The sequence below is a fragment of the Mus caroli genome, chromosome 16 (assembly GCF_900094665.2).
Source record: "Mus caroli chromosome 16, CAROLI_EIJ_v1.1, whole genome shotgun sequence".
Lineage (NCBI taxonomy): Eukaryota > Metazoa > Chordata > Mammalia > Rodentia > Muridae > Mus > Mus caroli.
In genome coordinates this window covers 56,156,193-56,176,278 of record NC_034585.1, presented here as the reverse complement: position 1 = coordinate 56,176,278, position 20,086 = coordinate 56,156,193, and the positions used below count along the sequence as shown (strand labels likewise).

Below are 20,086 nucleotides of genomic sequence, written 5' to 3'. Positions count from 1 at the left end.
ATAGCTTGGTGAAAGTTATGATTAGCTTTCTAATTGACTTCAAGTGATTATGCCACCGAGCTATAACATATGATATTTTTTGATGCTCCTTGAGTTGTATATGTAGTCCTAAACGTTCATGTTCCTGATGAGAAATATTTTAGAATACTGTGTCATATTTTCAGCCTCTTTCACCATTTTTTCTATACTCTTAGCTCTGGACACTTCTGCCTAACCCTCTCTTTACGTCCCTTCCTCACTTTCTAATTTCCAATATATTGTTACTATACTGTTGCTATAAAGTTAGAAATCAGTAAAAATATCTAAGTCTCAGTGTAGGGAATGCATGCTCTTCTCAGAAGCACACTATGCACTGTTAATATGAGAACATTAGTCAGATGTCTTTTATAAGACCTCACTCTTTTTCTTTTCTCTTACTATTGTTCAACTCCATTTTATCAAACTGAGGCTGCCATCTAGCTGATTTCAAATAAATGTGATCAGATGTGAAGGCGAACTGAGAAAATGACATAGGGAATTGCAAAGACTGAGGACAAAACCTGGGGATACTTAGAAAGTGGAAAAGACAATACTGATAAGCGTGGAACTACGAATGTGTAGTAGGATAACAGTGGAAAGATCTATATGAGGTGGACTCAGGCATCATGTGCATAAACATCTCTAAGCCACACTTGCTAAAATAGCTCTACCTTCTAGGCAATGAAGAAGATCTGAGAACTTTTAAATACCATTTTGAAGAACAAGTATCTCATTAGGTGGGATAGATTGGGAAGACACATTATACCAAGGCAGATTGACAGAACTAAGTCACTCACTTTCTCATGTATTTCTGTAGGCAGATATTATACCATGTCAATGGTGACAAAGATACAATGTAAGATGTACAAAAAGTTTGACTTGTTGGAAGATTCAAGATGAGATCATATTTACAAGTCCAAGTGTGCAAGAAAGATAATAACAGTGTAATCTACAAAATTACAATACATTTTTCTTCCAGGAGAGTTTATTCTACTACCTATCATTCATACATAATATTCTAATGTCTACCTTGGCTTGTAGTATTGAAATTTTTTGCATATCTACTAATCTCCATTGCACAGTTAGACGTGTCTCTCAGTCATATAATTTAGAATCTCGATTGCTACATATGATTTAAGGAGGGAATTTTCATGTGTCACTTGCCAAGAAATCTTACAATGATTTTTTTTCTGTCAACCTATTTGTTGAAATACAGGTTGCTTTTTTTTTTTTAAATCAATTCAGTGAAATAACAAAAAAAAATACATTTTACTGGACAGCATTTTTGAGAAATGCTTTAATCAAAATGTGTCATATATCTTCCAGTAGCTTTCAGAAGAAGTTCATAACAGAAATGAGTTAACTTCAAAATGCTCTTCCATAGAAAATGACATGGAATACAAATAACACATTTCACTTTGAAATGTAAATATATATAAAAAAAATCTTGATTACAGTGAGGCAGAATCATATGTCTCTGTAGAAGAAAGCATGTTGTTAAAAATAGCCAAATTGCTTTTCTCCTTTTCTCTCACACTTTTCTGAAAACGTGGAATCGAATTTTTTTGTAAGAATTTAGATTCCATGGAGAGAATTTCACCCTGGTTTTTTCCTCTTTAAATAGAAACAACTAGAACAAGCTTCATTTGATATTATTCTGACCCGATCCAAACATTATCTAGGTGCTATTTGCTGTCTCTGTAACAAGTTCACAATATTTTTAAAAATAATTATTTTTCCTTAAGGGAATGTACTTTTTGTCATGGCCATAAAATTAAGCATATCATTCGAACATGCTTATTTTTGTCTAAGAATATGACCTTTCTGCATTTAATGAAGAAATATTTTTTAATGAATGAGACAAATAAACTTAATTTATTTCTACAGATCCCCCTATGGTTCCTTTAAGGTTCAGAGCTCTCCCCATAGGTACTACTTAGGAGGATGCAGTCTAGATATATTTTCTGAGAGAAAACTAATTAGACATAATTAGCCTTGAGATTGCACAATGAATGCAGATAGCACTGTGGACAAGTTTTCCTAATGTAACAGTTCTTACTCTTTGTAATTTTTGTTTACTGTCTGATTTTCCTACTCAACTGTCAGTTGAGTAATTGCATAGTGATTGCATTTGTTTTGTTCACCTGCCTCCCTGGGGGGTAGGTCACCTTGGCATCTGTTACGTAATAACTTCCAATCAATACTGTTGAGTGAATTCATGAATTCTTTGTTTGGCAGACCATGCTAAAACATAAATGTTGCTACTATAGTAACTCTTACCTTCCAGGATCATTAGCTCCAAAGTGTGCAGAGTAATTAGAAATCAGTGTTGAGTATGCTGGTTCATCTACATGGAGCAGCTATGTTTGAGGTAAATCTTGCCCACATTGTCAAAAAGAAGACAACTGTGAGTTATTCCCAGCTTAATCTAACCTTTTCTTAATACGACTATCGAGTACATAAGCCTAATCAATTCAGTCTCTCATTGTATTCATTAAGCTACAACCTCATATCAAGTCACATGAGTTGGGCTCCTTATTCGTTGTCCTTCACTGGACACCTCCTCTAAGGCTCTGGGAAGGAACTCTTCACTACTTCTTCCAGTCCTTTGTCCTGCCAGTTATAACTCTAGCCACTCCCAGCTGAAACTCGAGCCACACCCTTCTTGTCTTCTCATCTCAACTTCCCATAAGAATTGCTGTTAAATCTAAGACCATCCAGATAATCCATGCTGGACACGATTTTTATTTATACTTTCTCTTTGAGAGGAGTAGAGGCATGTCACACTGAACTTGCAACAGACGTCACAGTGATTGAATTTCCTTCCTTTGTGGAGCTTTTATCCAAATTTATAAAAATGTATACATGTGCATGTGTGTATAACAGCAAACTATACTTTCTTTCATAGCATTAGTTTAAGGGATTATGAAAACATATGTCTGAGAGCCTAATAAAACACAAACAACTGGGAGAATGCTTCCCAAATGTCTGGGTGTCCATGAAAGAAAACTGTCAGGCCTGACGCATGTAACATCATTTTTGATTTCAGATACTTCATAAAGATAAAATTAAATATTATATTACAAAAGAAAAGGAAAAAGAAAGCATGATTTAATCGAGGAACTGTAGGAAAGCTGTAATCAGACAAGCCAGAGACTTGTGCTAACCGGTTGGGAAAAGCCTCATTAATAAAGTTAAGGGATTTGAAGTTTACCCGGTGATAAAATCAGAGCTCTGTGATGGACCAGCACTAATCCAATAAAGACAGATCTTGTCTAGCAAGAGGAATAACTGCAGCAATGGTCCAGGGCATTCCTTCTACTTCCAAGTGGCAAACTTTGTTCTTTCCAATAAAATAGTTACCTGTCTCTGGCAGCCTGTGACAAGTTCAGGTAATTCAACACTCTCACATTATAGATTTGAAATCAAGGGCAAACAAGGTCATCCATGATTCTGCTAGAACAAAAGGAAACCTGGGTCTAGTAGGTCCTGTTACTGAAAGGGGTTCATTTAAAATAGGGGTTCAGTAGTTAGAATTGGGAAACAGATAAATCAGTATTTTACTGTCATCTTTGCTTTGTGCAGTGTGTTTGGGTTTAGACAAGTAATAGAATTATTTAAGTAGGTGTAAAAATGGTACTGTAGACCCATGAACATGCATTAAATAATATTTCAAAGCTCCGTGCATTCATCCTAGAAACATAGATATGGTATGGATAATTATGTTTGTCATATTTCCCGACTCATATTAGCTTCATTCTCTGTATTATTTTATACCCAGTACAATAGTGACATTCATTAAATTCTGAGTACATGTGTACCTTATTTTCTATACAGAAATGCTTGATTTTGCTAGTATACATGCTTAGGAAGTAATTATGCAGAACTATGCATTCTTCAAATTTATTTAATATTCTGTTAAAACAATTAAATTTTAAATTCAAACCCAGTTCATAAGCATGTAGTCAGAAGTACATAATAAAAGAAAATATATTAGTGATAAACTAAGTTATTATTTAAATCAACATAAATTTCTATGACAACCTTTCTGATTTTCACAAGCCATGCAACTACATAATCTTATTCCCATCTGAGCTTTGAATAAAGTCTCAAGAAATCACTAGAGACCTGACTACTATAAAAATATTTGTTATAGGCTGAAAACTCTTGAACTAGATTATATCTTTTATGAGCACAGGAGCTGTAAGTAAATAATGTCTTCTTTTTTGAAAAAAAAAATGTCATCTTCTTTATCTTCAAAACTGTAATGTTTTCTGAAACATCAATTTTTTAGAAAATTTGTTGTTTAATAATTCTCAGTGAGAAAATATGACATTTTGGAGCACACCATTAATTCCCATATCAGTACTATTTTGAAGATTGCAAAACTTGAAGAAGAACTAATAAAAAGCTTGAGTCCATTATTTACCGGATAAGATACAACTGTTTAACTTGTCTCTGAACAGATTGTGTGTCAAAACTCAGCATTGTAAAAACTGCCTGATGAAATAATGGCAACTAAAATCTAATTCCAATATTTAATAAATTTATGGAAGGAAGAAACCAAACAAACATGACTTGATTTTTTATTACATTTAGAGAGTCTCCTAAATATTGTGACTGAGTGACTTCTTCCTGGAGCGAACAGTTGACACTCCCTAGCAGAGGAGGCTGTGCAAGCCAGAGGACCTGGGTTTGTTCCTGGTACCCTATGAATGCTGAATGCAGTGGCGGAGCCATCACTGTGCTCCTACTGGAAAATGAGAAGTAGAAAAAAACTAATGGACAGCTGTGACTGTGTATACCAAGCTAGTGTGGAAAAAAAAAAAAAAAAAAAGGAGTGAATGATAAGAAACTTTGTCACAAACATGGTGGAAACCTAGAACTGTAAACCAATATTGTTCTCTGACCTCCATACGCACATTAGGGCACTCACTGATACATACTCATACAACACAGACACACACACACACAAATGAAATAATTTGCCATGCTTTAGTCACACTGAAGGATGTTAATGGGACATTTTTGATTAATATTTTATAATACTGATGGCTGAATCAAAAGTTGTACTTATAGCATAGGAAAAAAAAAAACTAAACTAAAATCTAAAAGCCTGGATTGTAATCATAAGTTTACAATGAGGAAACTTTTTGATTAACTCATTAACACATACCAATTTTACATACTAAGGAACTTAGTGAGATATTTCTGTAAGTATATACATCATATTTAAGCAATGTCTCACCATGCCCAGTAATGGAAATATTAATAAAGAAAATGAAATACAGTAATAAATTAAACTAATCAGTGTATTTTAGGGACATGCAGCTGCTATAGTTTTTACAACAAGAATTTTCTTAACTATAATGTGCAAGGGCCCCAATTCAAAACTTAGCTTAAATCCTTTTGACAATGTCTTAGTTTATTTTTGTATACTAAAATATTCTGATAACAGCAACTTTAGGAGAAAGGTGCATTCTGGTTCACAGGTCCAGCGTATAGGAAGAGAGGTCAGGGGTGGAAACAAAAACACCTTTTCTGCTAGGGAGTGTCAACTGTTCGCTCCAGGAAAAAGTCATTCAGTCACAATATTTAGGAGACTCTCTAAATGTAATAAAATGTGGACATAGCACAAACAGGGGGCAGCTAGCCAATATTTATTCATTCCTGGATATGAGTCCAGGAAATGATTCCATCCATAATTAACGTTAAATGTAATCAAAACAGCCCCCACATGGATGCCCAGATGCAAGCATCACTGAGGTGATTCTAGGTTCTGTCAAGTTGAAAACTATTAAACATTACATTCAGCAAAAAAAGTAGTGTGTTGTTACTATATATGATTTGACCTTAAAAGATAAAGAAAGCACATAGTCTTTTCTCCCCCACTTATTATCTATGATATGTATATACATATATATCATATACATGCATATCATATACACATGTATATATATATATACTTGTGTGTGCACACATATATACATGTATATATATGTATATATGTATATATAATATATATATATATATATATATATATATATATATATATACACTTGTGTATGCACACATATACACCAAAATTCTTGTCCACAAAAGTATATCCTTGCTCTGTGAGTGGGTGTGGGAGCAAGCTCACAGAAGCAGGGGGAGGGAGGATGGGATAGGGGGTTTTTGGAGAGGAAACCTGGAAAGGGGATAACACAAAAATAAAATATCCAATGAAAAAAGAATTAAAATAGTTTAGTTACAGTTTTAAGAAGAAAGTTTTGCGTGTAATGTTCTGCAAACAGTACATAAATCTTATCTTACCTGGCTTGTTTAGAGACCTATTAAGATAAAGGTCAAATCTACTGTGCTTTAAAAACAATAACCATCATCGTATTAAGATATTGACCACCAAGTATCCCCTGTGTCTGTGTTTCAGCTTCTGACATGGCGGCAGAACAAGGGCAGATCCTGGTCATAGCCACTGCAGCCGTCGGGGGATTCACTCTCTTAGTCATCCTCACCCTGTTCTTCCTCATCACTGGGAGGTAAACAAGTCATCCCAGGTTATCCCCAAGACGGTGGATAACCACCCTTCATGTGTATTCACATGTGTGTATGTGTGGCAGCATGCTTGACATGAAGACACCAAGGGAACTCCACTGGGCTGCAGGGGGAGAAGCAACTACCAGCATTCAGCATCAATTTTCAATAAAAACAGCCAAAGCCTGCAGTCAAGAAGTCCGAAAGCCAAGTACTAAAGGATAACTTACTCCTGATTTTTTTTCTTTACTATAATCTAATGACTCCTTAAAGGGTTTTCCTTAGAATGAAATTTTTGATTAGACAGAACAACTTATATAAAACTTTGTGGATTTGTTAGGAAAGTCAGATGCTTTGTCAACTAAGTATGAAAATTCTCTACATTATAATTATTTTATTTTTATAAATGAAATATTTTTCTACTTTAGAGTAATATGTTAATTTTTAATTATTGTAAGTTGAAATAAGGTGAAAGATTTAGATTTGAGTCCTCACTATTGGTAAAAGGGATTCATCTATCTTGGACTGAGTTTTCTACTTTTATGGTTTTGGTGTGATGATTGAAAACCATATTTTAATCTTTAAATGTACTGGATGATAACCAAGATATAAGTCCTTAAACTTCACAAATAAGATTGAAGATGATATGTTGAGGGTATTTTTAAGTAACTTATTTTTGAAATGATATCAGACATTTATTTATCAGAAATCAGAAATACTTTCAGATTATTCTTCTAAAGAAAGTATGTTTTCATTCTTGTGCTGGCTAGACTTGTGTCAGCTTGACAGAGGTAGAGTCATTAGGAAGAGGAAACCACAGTTGAGAACATCTCCCCACCAGATTGACCACTTCAGATTGATATGGAAGGGCCCAGATGATTGAACATGGTGTCCACCATGGGCAAGTGATCCTGGAAGGTATAAGAAATTAGCCAGTAAGCAGCATTCCTGTCTGGCCTCTGCTTCGGTTCCTGCCTCAAGCCTCCTTTCCTGATTTCCCTCAGAGATAGTCAACGGCAGTTGAAGCTAAAATAAAGCCTTTTCTCCCCAAGTTGATTTGGTAATGATGCTCTCTCACGAGAACATAAAGCCAAGGGAATTTGTAAATATCAGTAAGGGCACAAAGAATACCTCAAGACTTGAGTTAATAATCTGTAACATGTGCATGATACAAGATTCCATTTTCATGATTTAAAACTACAAATAATGCACTTAAAATGAGCAATAGATACCCAGGGTGACTTTATATAAAGCACTAAGCCCAAGCAGAAAACCCCTAAAGAAGTAACAGCCACAGGTAGTAGATCGGGGTGTGTCATTCAGATCCCGATGACAGAAAAAGATGAGGAGAAAACAAAACAAAACAAACAAACAAACAAACCTTAACTCCTATTCTATAAAATCTAAGTAACATATACTACAAAGTCTATTTGATTTGGCTATATAGTGGATTAGTACAAAAATGCAATATTTTTATCAACTTCATGATAAATGGATTTTATATTTATTGTTTATTGTTGAATACAAATATGACACTCCTCTTAAATTAAATCACCTAATATTGTATGTACCCTAAACGTCTTCAAAGAAATTTTCAAAATGGAAATTAAGAATCTTTCTAAAACAAAATTAATCATGATATTAAATTATCACAGTCTAGATAATATGATATGCTTCATGTCTTTGTGTTAGTATCTCTATATAGGTTATCATTGTACTTTCAGTTGTGAGCAATTTTATGATGATTAAATTATTGTTGTCAAGAGATCCATACCCCAAGTTTACAAGTTGCTGAAAGAATTTATTTTATAGCAATTAAAGGATATGTCAATTTTAATTTTATTATATTTAGTTTTCTCTTGATGTTTACTAAGCAGATATCAATAGATATCAAGGTATTAGCAGTATTTTTATAATGCAGTCACATTGTCATTTTGGCTTTTCATGCAATCAATATTTTCATTATTATTTTATTCCACCCATCTATTTAACTTCCGAGGAAACTTCTTTCTTTCACCTGTTTCCAATCTAACAAAAATCATCAATGTCTTGGAATCCTTCTCCTTGCAAGACAGTATGCAATGATATTACAAGAACTTTTACCTTTTACAATTAAAAGCATTGCCTTAAATTATAGATGACTTAAAATGCTGCAATCTTCATGGGCAAAATTTAACCTGACAAACTTGAGAATAGATATCAAATGTTACCAATAATCAGAATTCCTGAATTGGAATATTTATACCACTTAAACAAAGAGGTTAATGACCAGGAAGACTTAACACTAAATCATTCCCAGCTTTGAATCTCTGTGTTTGCCATTTCTGTAACATCAGAAATTGCCTAAATACTACATATGGAAGAGAACTGTTTTGATTACATGAAGTACAGTCATTCTGAAGTACTTCTCATGAACTTTGGTAGAGAAACATTCTGTGGAAGTTAATTCCATGGAAAATATAAAGCTAATCTGACTACCATAGAAATACAGGTATAACTGACAGTGAAAAATTGCACTGGGTAATACAGATATATTCTGTTTAACCAATTGGAATATCGATTTGATGAACAGTTGAAACTCATGGATGATGCTGACGTTACTTGAGTTGACACAGTCATGAGAGCCCAACCACACAGTGCAAAGACAGCACATCTCCCTCAAAGCTTCAGCTTTTAAAAAAGAAGCCACCAAGCAAACTCGTTGAAAATATAAGCTGATTTTCTATATCTTTAAGAGTCTAACTCAACATTTTTTTTAATTTAATTTTTGGTACTATCTCGAAAAATAAAACCACCAAAAAAACAAAAAAAATTAATTATGCTTACTAAAAGTCACATAAAAAAAGAAAAAGGATGTTTATAGCTGATGATAAAATATTTTATGAGAATCCCATCTTTATCTTTTCAATCAGCCTATTTGATAGTGCTTTCTGATGCTAATTTTTATGTATATCAAAAATGTTATACAAGGCATTTTCACATTTGTAAACCTATTTTTAAGCTTGTCTTTATGAAGAGAGACAAGAACGTTGTCCATGGATGATATGTTTTCTAATATTTTTTTAATTTTAGTTGTAAATCATGTATATGTAGAAAGGTATGTGTATGTGAGCACATATATGCCTATGGAGACTAGAAAAGGGTGTTAGATCTTTTGAACCTGGAGCTACAGGCAGTTGTGAGCCCTCTGACATAGGTGCTGGGAATTGATTTCAAGACCTCTGGAAGAGTAGTAGCATGTTCTTTTAACCACTGAGCCATTTCCCCGGGCCCCTAATTCTTTTGTGTGCTTGCATTACATAATGCTTAAGTAAGTATCTGTTTCCCTTTTTGTAAGGTGTCAATGGTACATAAAGGCCAAAATGAAGTCAGAAGAGAAGAGAAGAACGCACTTACAGAATGGCCACCGTGAGTATTGCTTTGTTCCTTGCTCTGTGACCTCCTGGCGCCTCCAGAGCTCCATTCAACTTTGTGATCTACTGGGTTGAGAAAGCAAACAAACAAAAATTTCATTTCCAACCTTTTGGCATGAAGGACTTCATCGAGCTCCAGGTTTAGGGTAGAGATTGCACCTGATTCTCATTAAATGGCATTACCTTTTCTTCAGTGCCTGCAGGGGAACCCAACAAATTGAGTTTACTAAAAATACATAGTGACTGATTGTGTCTAGTTATTCGCCATCACAAAGGCTCCGGAACATGAGTCAGTTTTGTTTAGTGGAGCATTAGCTATAGATAGGTTGAGAAACCCTTAATCCCTTTTAGAGAGATTGTCATTTAATCATACAACAAAGCAATTTACAATTCATTAGCACTATAAAGGTATATCAGCTCTTTAACTCTTAGAATATGTATGAAGCCCTGTGCTAACTACAAGGTTATATTCATTTGAAGATCTCTTCCTCAGCAAGCTATAATTACCACTATAGTTGGTTGGGTAATTGCCCTTCTCTTCTTCCAAATACCCACCACCACCTTCACCTTCACATTGCAAACACCTCCATCAAGACAGTTTTTCTATTGAGAAATACTGAAGTAACAAGAAAGATGTTCTTTATTTAACCAAAGTATAGAGATAATAGATGGAGCAACTGGTTCAGCTTTTTTTAGACTTCCCTTTTCTTTAAATTAAGCAAAATAAAACAAAACAAAACAAAAAAGGAAAAGGTTTTAAGTAATATATGATAAATTTCTGAGATGAATTGGGGGAAAACTCTAAGGAACTTATCATTTTTCAAAGTGGGTCTAAAAGCCATCTGTCTGAGAGACCTGGCCTGAGACAACCTCAAAACGTTGTAAACAGATTGCAAAAGCCTGGCTGCAGACACGTGGACAGATGACTAATGCTGGGCAACCTTAAGATTCTCTGCAGGGCTTTTTTACTGGGGTGCAGAGAGAAACAGTGTTTCTGAGGTATTTATTATCTGCCTTCCAAAAAGCAGATTAGCATATACTAAGGCAGATGGGCTCAGCAAGTCCTATTGAAAATAACCTGAAGCCGCCAAGGGAGTGAAGAAAAAGGAAGGAGTGTTTAAGAAAGCAGAGATTCATTAAATTCAAAAGAAATTCACAACTGGGACTCATTTGGTCATGGTTTTTCTGATATTACATATACTGCATTTTCATGGAAGAAATGTTGTTATCTAATTATTGTGTGAGAAGGCATTATCGCTTTACACAAATGGCTTAATTGTTAAAATTATGTGTGAGTTAGTAATAGCATTTTTATCTATCTTTTAACATTTTCAACATTTCTCATGTAACTACAGCTAAATGTAGTCACCACAACTATGTCAGAGCCTTACTGGGCTACCTTGACATTTCCTCCACCATATTCTGTGACCTTTAAATTTAGCCTTCCACTGGGGCATGGACAAAAGCTGGGAAATTCTTTGTCAGAATGTAATACAAATTTCTGCTAGTCAGATTTCCAGTGGAGTTCTATTTCCTATAAGAAACTCTAAAAAGTCTTTACTCTTGGCATTACCACCTGCATTCTAGTCTTCTGACCTCTCTCCAGAATTGCCATTAGCCACTTCTTACGGCTTCCCAAGCTCTTGTCACCAGAATTTTCTCAGATCCTTTTATAAACCATCTCCAAAGCTTTTGAACCACATGTTCCACTTTGGTCACAGTAATGTCCCCATTGCTTTACATTAGATTTCTTAAGGAGGAAAGATTTATTTCAAGCTCATCTTTTAAGAGGATCCTGACTGTGGTTACCTGATTCTGTATTTCTGCCTATAATCAGATAGGATATCCTGGCTATAGGATCATGTGGCAAAGGATATTCAACTCAGGGCAGCCAAGAAGCAAAGCAAGAGAGAGAATTTATGCACTATGGGATCTCTGTTTGTTTGTTTCCTTTTGTGCAGGCATCAACCTGGAGGGACAGCAAAAAATTAAGTCATTAACATGTAACTACCTTAGTATGTCACTTCTCCCTGACACAGTCACAAGATATGTGTCTGCTGAAATACTGTTAAATTAAATCAATCTCATATTTTGTTGCAGTGCGCTTCCCGGGAATTAAAACATACATTGATCCAGACACCTATGAAGACCCATCACTAGCTGTCCACGAATTTGCAAAAGAGATTGATCCTTCAAGAATTCGCATTGAGAGAGTGATTGGAGCAGGTAAACATAAAATCTACACTTCTAGTTCACAGTTTTGCAACTGGTTCATCAACATACTATTTTAAATCTTAAAGTAATATCATTGAAAATATTAAGAAATAAAAGTATTTTCTGATTTGTAGTTACTTTTAAAAAGTAGATGTTTCCATATTCAGTTCCCAAATACTGAGGGAACATTTGCAAAAGTTATTTTCACATTCCATAGCCTGTTTTCATAATGAAGATAAATTACAAAGAAACTAGGGTGCCTCAGGAATTTATTTTGAAAATGCAATTTCAGGAGTTTGTCGTGAGGTTATTATAGATTTACTCAAGTTCCAGCGTCTATAGACTTATACTATAATTAGTGTTCATAAAGATGACCTTGAGGCTATGCAAGACTCAGAGTGTTCTGAAAATCATTGAAGGTAAAATTTGGTTCAATATAGTTTTAGATCATTTTAATGCAAATTAATAATGCTTCCTATTCGCAAATCTCTAGTACTTAGAACTTTTCATTATTCAGCTATTCTGGTTTTAAAAAATTATGGTGAGGCCCCCCCACAAGAATTTATGGTGTGCATTAGCTAGGAGAGACTATGCTAATGTAAAGGGTCTTGAGAATAAAAAGATAATTCCTCTTTCAAATCTTTGATGCAAGATAGGCAGCCTAGGGTTTTGCAGAAGAGCTTTTTTTTGCAGCAGGTCTTGCAAAGAGTGAAGTTCTATTATCCCTTGTTGTTCTGTCTCCTAGCATGTCCTTTCCTACATGGTCAAGGTTCACTTCCCGGCACATCTGTCTTTCAGCTTGAGGAAGAAGAAGAGTTCAGTCTACTTGTCTTTGTTTTTGAGGCAATAACCTAGAAATTACAAACACATTAACTTGCCTATCAAATATAATCCTATGAACACAGAGAAATATAAAGAATAATAAGACATCTTAAAAGCCAATGGTATAAGAGATCTTAGGCATCCTCTGTGTAGTCATTAGTCTCCTGAAGATGTTCTATGTGTATAATCCTCTGGAGAAGGCAGAATAAACCCAGGCATGATCATTCTGGCAAGTTGTGTCTTCTCAAAGACCATAAGGAAGCAGCTGATCGTACCTCACTCCTTTCAAAGCTCTCCTACGTAGCAGGCTTTATAGTTTGCCAGGTGCAATGTATGATGATAAGAGTGGGAAAGAAGGTCCCTGTTTAAAAACTACTACAAGTTTTAAAATGGTGGCAATAATGTTTGAAATCTACTGCCAACTTCTAAACTCTGGCTTTATCTATATTGTGGCTCAGCACATTCCAGGGGTGATCTTGTTTCCCCGGGTCATTGAATACTCGTACTACTCCAATATTACCCCAAGAACAAAGGCTACTGGGAAAGAAGTTTTCCTAACTGCACTCTACTCTTCAGGCACAGAGGCTCACCAGGTCCCCTGCATGGCCAGGTTTCCCTTTGAAAACTAGCATAAGTGTCTCTTGTACTGCATGGTGATGTTCTCATCTGAAAAGACTTTCCTATCAGAAAGATGAAAGGCTTAACAAACAATTGAATTCTTTGTTATCTTCTACTGAATAAACAACAAGAAAAGCCAGAGTCAACAGGCATAATTGAAGTGTGCACTATAATCAGTTTCAGAGTTTTTGTTTGGTTTTTGTTCTTCTACACAGCGGTGCAATCTGGAAGAAGAGGTTTAAGGCATTCCAGTCACTGGCCAACTTTCCTCTTGTGTCACATATGGAAATAGTATTACTGATTTAAATTTTTGTTTTATTTATTATCACCATCTGTATGTATGAGGGGTGTGTGTGTGTGTGTGTGTGTGTCTGTGTGTGTCTGTGTGTGTGGAGGTGCATGTGTGCCACAGCATCCATATGGAGGTGAGGGGACAACCTTCAATAATTGATTTACTCCTTTCACCCTGCTGAGGGCTGCTCTCCAGTGTTTCTGCCTCCCTGTGTGCTGTGTCTTTCTAGCTTCTGGACGAATTTCCAGCTTCTGTCTCCTAACTGGATGCTGGGAATGCTGGAATTACAGATGTGCCACACCAAATCTATCTTTTTGTATGGGCATTTGGGTACTAACTTGGGTCTTCGGGCTGTGCTACACAGCAAGCTTTTACCAGTTGAATGATCTCACCAGCCCACTATAACTTTTAATGCCACGTTATTTAACACTCTCAAGATAAAGCAGAAGTGGTTGTATCATAGCCTTTGTGTTCAAAGATGTTCTTTGCAAATGTGGCCAGACAACAGGTGTGATCTAATAAAAGAGACTACAATGGAGATCCCACAATGGTTGTCTTCTTCCCTTTATGTGTAGCTTTCCCTCCTGCTAGATTTGAGGCAGAAGTTTTTGGAATTGAGGCAGTGAAAAAGAATATCTAATAATATACTCTTAGGCAGTGTAGGGCAAAGAATGTACACATGCCCAACTCTTATACAGGAAGACATAGGAAGATACAAGCAATCAACCTAGTTTGTATGATTTTTTAAAATTTATTTTATTTTTATTATACGTAAGTACACTGTAGCTGTCTTCAGACACTCCAGAAGAGGGAGTCAGATCTCATTAAGGATGGTTGTGAGCCACCATGTGGTTGCTTGGATTTGAACTCAGGACCTTCGGAAGAGCAGTTGGGTGCTCTTACCCACTGAGCCATCTCACCAGCCCTAGTTTGTATGATTTGCTTTGGAAGAGAGAAATGGAAGACAAATACTTTTATATTTTGTGAAATGTTCCAGAGAAAAAGAATAGGGGCAAGACATATGTTGGTTGTTAGGAGATAGCCAGAGAGACTCTGAGGATCTGCTATTATCCTGGAGGATGGCAGGTGAATGTGCTATACAATGGTGAAAATTCTTCTAAGCCTTAAAATAATTTAAATTATTTATATGATATATATTTACCAAATCTTAAACAGTAAACTTCCTCGGTTTAATCCTATCTTGTCCCCCTCCACACCCGCCTATTGTTTCCTATTAGAGTCTAATTTTTTGCTGTGCTGGAGTGAACCAGAAAACTAATTTGGAAATATGAGCTAAATTACATAAGAGGCTGAGTAAAGATGTAAGACAGGTGAATTTTCATAGGAGATGGCAGAGGTCAGAGACCATCACCAGAGAAGTGTCAGGTGGATGGTGTGCAGGCAGACGGAAGGCACTGATGTTTGGAACACAGCACACAGCCTCACAGTTCACTGCTAGGGAAAAATCTGTACGACCTACAGGCATGTTTCACAAAAAAAAAAAAAATAGTCATAAATTATTTTAAGTTCCTCATTGGTAGACACAGACCATTAAGTGTTTCTTAAGTGAGTTATAACAAAGGAATATAAACATGGCTGCAATAATGCTCTGGAGGTAGGAGGGAGGCAGGAAGGAACATGGAAAATGGCATTGCACTTGACAGGACTACTTAGTCCATTGGCTGAGTCATGTTTACTAGGTGGAGGATACTTATAGAAGACAATCTGCTAATAACTGCTTCCACATGAAGTCTTTATTCTGACTGGAGATATGTGTATCCTGCTCGTCTTCCACAACCATTGTCCTGGGATTTTCATCTTCATGACAATATATTATGCAATAAAGAACTTAATTGGCCAGTGTGAGAGTGTGTGTGTGTGTGTGTGTGTATGTGTACTGTAAATCTTACTGTTTGTATGAGTTTTCTGAGACAGTTTTTACTTCACTATTCTACTTAGTGGAGGCATCTTATCTTTGTTCATCAGTACATGCCCAAACTTTCATGAAAAAAAAAAAAACACATTTCCATTTAAATGAAGGGAGCAGCCCTGGTGCACAAGAGACAATCTGATCGACTATCTCCTTTGACTTTTTTTTTTTGCATCATAAAATGAAATACTATGGATAGAAGACTATAAAACAGAAAATTCTCAGGCTAAAAAGTCAAGTCAGATTAAGGTTGAGTCATTATGGTACACATATCTTGAGATAATGAAAAAGCCTGGTAAACTGAAATTTAATCATGGTCAGGAAAAAGGTCATTGGAAGCCTACCTCTTTTGGGGGACAGAAAAATACCTGCACTATTATGAGAAAGCCTGAGTGGAATACTTGTAGTTTTAAAACATTATTCCATTGAAAAATATCATTCTTGTGCCTCTAAGCGCATTGGGCATCCTTCTTAGGCATGACCTTCCCTCTTTCCCTAGTCACAGTGACAATGCCATATCTGCCCGTCATTCACATTCTATCCCTTTATCTATACAAAACTCATTATTGCCTCTGCTGTCAGCCTCCGTTTCTGGCTTAGTGTCACTGTGTTTTTCTATTCCTAAAGAAAGTCAGAAGTTTTAAATGTTAGTTTCTCAGCAATCAGCTGTACACAGGGAAAAGAATGTTGAGAGGACAATCCCAGGGAATGAGAAGTGAGTGCTCCAACACTAACTCAGAAATGTTCCAGGGCATTCAGTCCTTCACACTGGACAAGCCTAAAGGCTTACTCTCGTCCTGGCTTAATGCCCTTGTTCCTTTAAAGTGCCACCACTCCCCTATTCTTTCTATTATCAATTGTTTTATTTTATTTTCAGAGATCTCTAACTCATAGGTCCATTATTACATATTATACTTTCTTATAGGATAACAATTAAGAAAGATAGGAACTATTGCAATTGTGGTCTCATGGATCACCTTTTACAAGAAGAAAGCAGTAATTAAAGTGTGTGTCCTTCATGCTTAGATGAAAAGCTCTTGCACAGAGTCAGGTCTGGGTTTTAAGATTGGGCAATGATTGAAATTCTCAGACATCAGAGTTACACAAAGCCTTACACTCATTTTTGACCTAAAACAATTGTTGCCATGCTCTGATTTGACCAACTTAAAATTTTTATGGCAGAGGGCACAATGGCATGGTTTCTAAAACCTATTTTCAATAACCAATAGACAGACCTGACAGTGACTTTGATTCATAAATTTTATGGCTTTCTAAATCAAATTATATAATAAATGATAAGGGTTTTGGGGTTGTTTTGTTTTGTTTTGTTTTCCACAGACAATATGACATGAGTGATGGACTCAAACCAAATCAATGTCTAAGTCACAACTCTCCTGCTACTACTACTCAGTGGCTTGCATCAGTTCAATGATCTTTTAGATATTAGGCTTGTTACCTGTACAATCACTACCTTGCTGGATCAATGGGAGAATACCAAAGGCAAGGGCCAGACACTAATAATCAAAGCATGGAAACATGTCTATTAGGTTGAAAATGAATTTACTCTTCATGCAATTTTGATGTCTACAAATATCACTCATTACACAATCTCAAAACAGCTTATGATACAAAAACCCACCATAGACAATTTTAATTTCAGTGTTGTATGTAACATAATACTTATAATTTTCAGTTAACTGAAAGTTACTAGTGAGATTAAATTTCACACTTATTTGTGTACTCATTGCAACCATAACATGTTCTCTTTTATTTTTCTTTTTAATTACAACAAACCTATTCAGAATTTTCTCTGTATCTTGGAAGAATACATTTATCCTATGCTTTATTGTTGCCATAAACTCAACAGGATAACTTGGTTTTAACACTTTTTAATTTCAATTCTTTAGTAAATCTATTTTCCTAACAATTCAAGCACTTTAAAAGTTTAATCTTTTCTATATGCCCCAATACAGGGGAATACCAGTGCCAGGAAGCAGGTGTGTGTGGGTTGGAGAGCAGGGTTGGGGTAGGGTATAAGGGACTTTTGGGATAGCATTTGAATTGTAAATGAAGAAAATATCTAATAGAAAATTGTTTGAAAAAAAGAAAAAAGTTTAATCTTTTCAAAATATTCAGTTTTCTAAGATATCCAGTATCACTAAACTGTCTAAAATATTTATGTAAATCTATTGTATCAATTTCTTTCTGTCAAACCAAAAAAAATCAATTTATTATCAGAAACAAATTATATAGAAATTTGATAGACCTTAAATAAATTTTAGTGGCCTCTGACTTAATATTTGGCATATTATTTGTGGGTCTATTTAGTGTATACTTACTATTTTCATAAGAAATTGTCAGTCTTAAAAACCATCTCATCACACTACTCATTTGAAAAAAATCTGAAATAAGTGAACTTTGAATTAGAAAACAAATGAAAAATTCAAGAATACAGAGTTATTTGGGGACCAGCAAGATGGTACCTTCTGCAAGTGTCACTACTATTGCAGTAAATCTCTCCAATCTAAATAAGCCCCAACAAATGAAAACACAACACAGTTAATATGATCACATGTTGTGCACCTAGATTGGGCCGATCTACTGCTACACCACCATCTTCCACAGCTTATGAGACCTCTTAGAACTTGCAGTTTCTCCAGGCCATGTGCTTCTGCTCCACTTTTCTCCTTCTTTCTCCTCCTCTGTGTACTCTCCCTCTTCCATCTTCTCTTCTCTCCCCCTTACCTTCTGCTCCACCTTCCCTTTTATCTGCCCAATCAACAGCTCTCTTTTATTTTACAAATTAAGGTGGGAAACAGGTTTAGAGGAAATCACCTTGAGTGCTGAGTCATTCCTTGTTCTAAACCACTCACAGGAGAACAGAATTAACATCAAATTAGCTGCAGGGCTATCCACAACACAATACCTTTCATATCCTCCCCACCCTCCCTACCCACCCAAGTCCATACCTTCTCTCTCTCTCTTCCTCTCTCTCTCTCTCTCTCTCTCTCTCTCTCTCTCTCTCTCAAATAAAGAGGAAACAAAAAGACATAGAAAAGGTACCAGAAACACTCACACACACACACACACACACACACACACACACACACACACACTTCAAAGCCCCAAAAGAAAAACATACAAGCAAAAGACCAGAGAGATTAAAAAAACAAAACAAAAACAAAAACAAAACCACAAAAACCTACATGAGATGAAAACGTTTACAGAAATACCAGTGAGTTTATTTTATGTTGGCTATCATTAAGCATGCGACCTTCCCTGAAATGAACTTTATATACCGAGTGAGATTCCATTGGAGAAAATTAATTTTTCCTTTGCAAGCATGTCTATTGGAGTAGTTTCTTGGTTAGAGATGGGAGCTCCTATCCAATATCTCAGTGCTGAAACTGTGCCTGGCTTGAATCTGTACAAGCAATGTATATTCTGCCAGAGTCTCTGTGAGTTTATACAGCACCAGTCCTAATGTGTATGGAGGATACAGTTTCATTGGCATCATCTATCACCCCATCACCTCTGGCTTTTACAATCTTTCTCTCTCCTCTCTCTAAGCCCTGAGGGGAGATGTGCCATTTAAGACTGAGTGTTCCAAGGTCTCTCATGCTCTCCACATTGTACAACTGTGGGTCTCTGTGTTTATTCTCATCTATTACAGGAAAAATCTTCTCTAATGATGGCTTAGCAACAATTGATCTCGCAGTGATTAGAGAATGTCATTCAGGGTCATTTTATTTTTTTATTTGTTTATTTGTTTTCCCACAAGACCCTTTTGCCTATCTGGTCTTAGATTCTTAGCCACCCAAGTAGCACCAGGGATGGATTCCATCTCATGAAGTGGCCTTATATAAGATATTGGTTGGTTATTCCCACATTCTTTTTGCCACTACTGCATAAAAAGCTCATCATTGTAGATCAGAGTCTGTAGCAGGGTTTGTGTTTCCCTTTCTCCTCTGTAATCATGAAGAGTATCTTTCAGTATTACAAACACTATAACAGAGAAGACTCTATCCAGTTCAGCACCAACTCAACTTTTCTGTCCAATAAGAATTTTAATTCTTCATATTTATATGATGTGTTATTTATTGTTTTTTAAGAAGTATCATTAAAGTGCCATAAAACTGAAACCACGGGGCTGTTTGGCCCATCCTCACTCTTTCCTCTTGCTCTTACTCCTCTTAGTCCCCTCTCTTCTCCTCTCCTCTCCTCTCCTCTCCTCTCCTCTCCTCT

The 20,086-nt window shown here is 35.8% G+C and overlaps 1 protein-coding gene across 2 annotated transcripts in view; it reads left to right on the top strand.

Moving 5' to 3' along the window:
- Epha6 (EPH receptor A6) overlaps window positions 1-20,086 on the top strand; it is an 882,350-nt gene that overhangs the window by 594,002 nt on the left and 268,262 nt on the right. For both annotated transcript variants that reach the window (XM_021184474.2, XM_021184473.2), the window contains 3 exons: window positions 6,449-6,557; window positions 9,890-9,960; window positions 12,066-12,191. In XM_021184474.2, coding sequence (XP_021040133.1) covers window positions 6,449-6,557; window positions 9,890-9,960; window positions 12,066-12,191 — 306 coding nt within the window. The remainder of the gene's footprint in view (window positions 1-6,448; window positions 6,558-9,889; window positions 9,961-12,065; window positions 12,192-20,086) is intronic.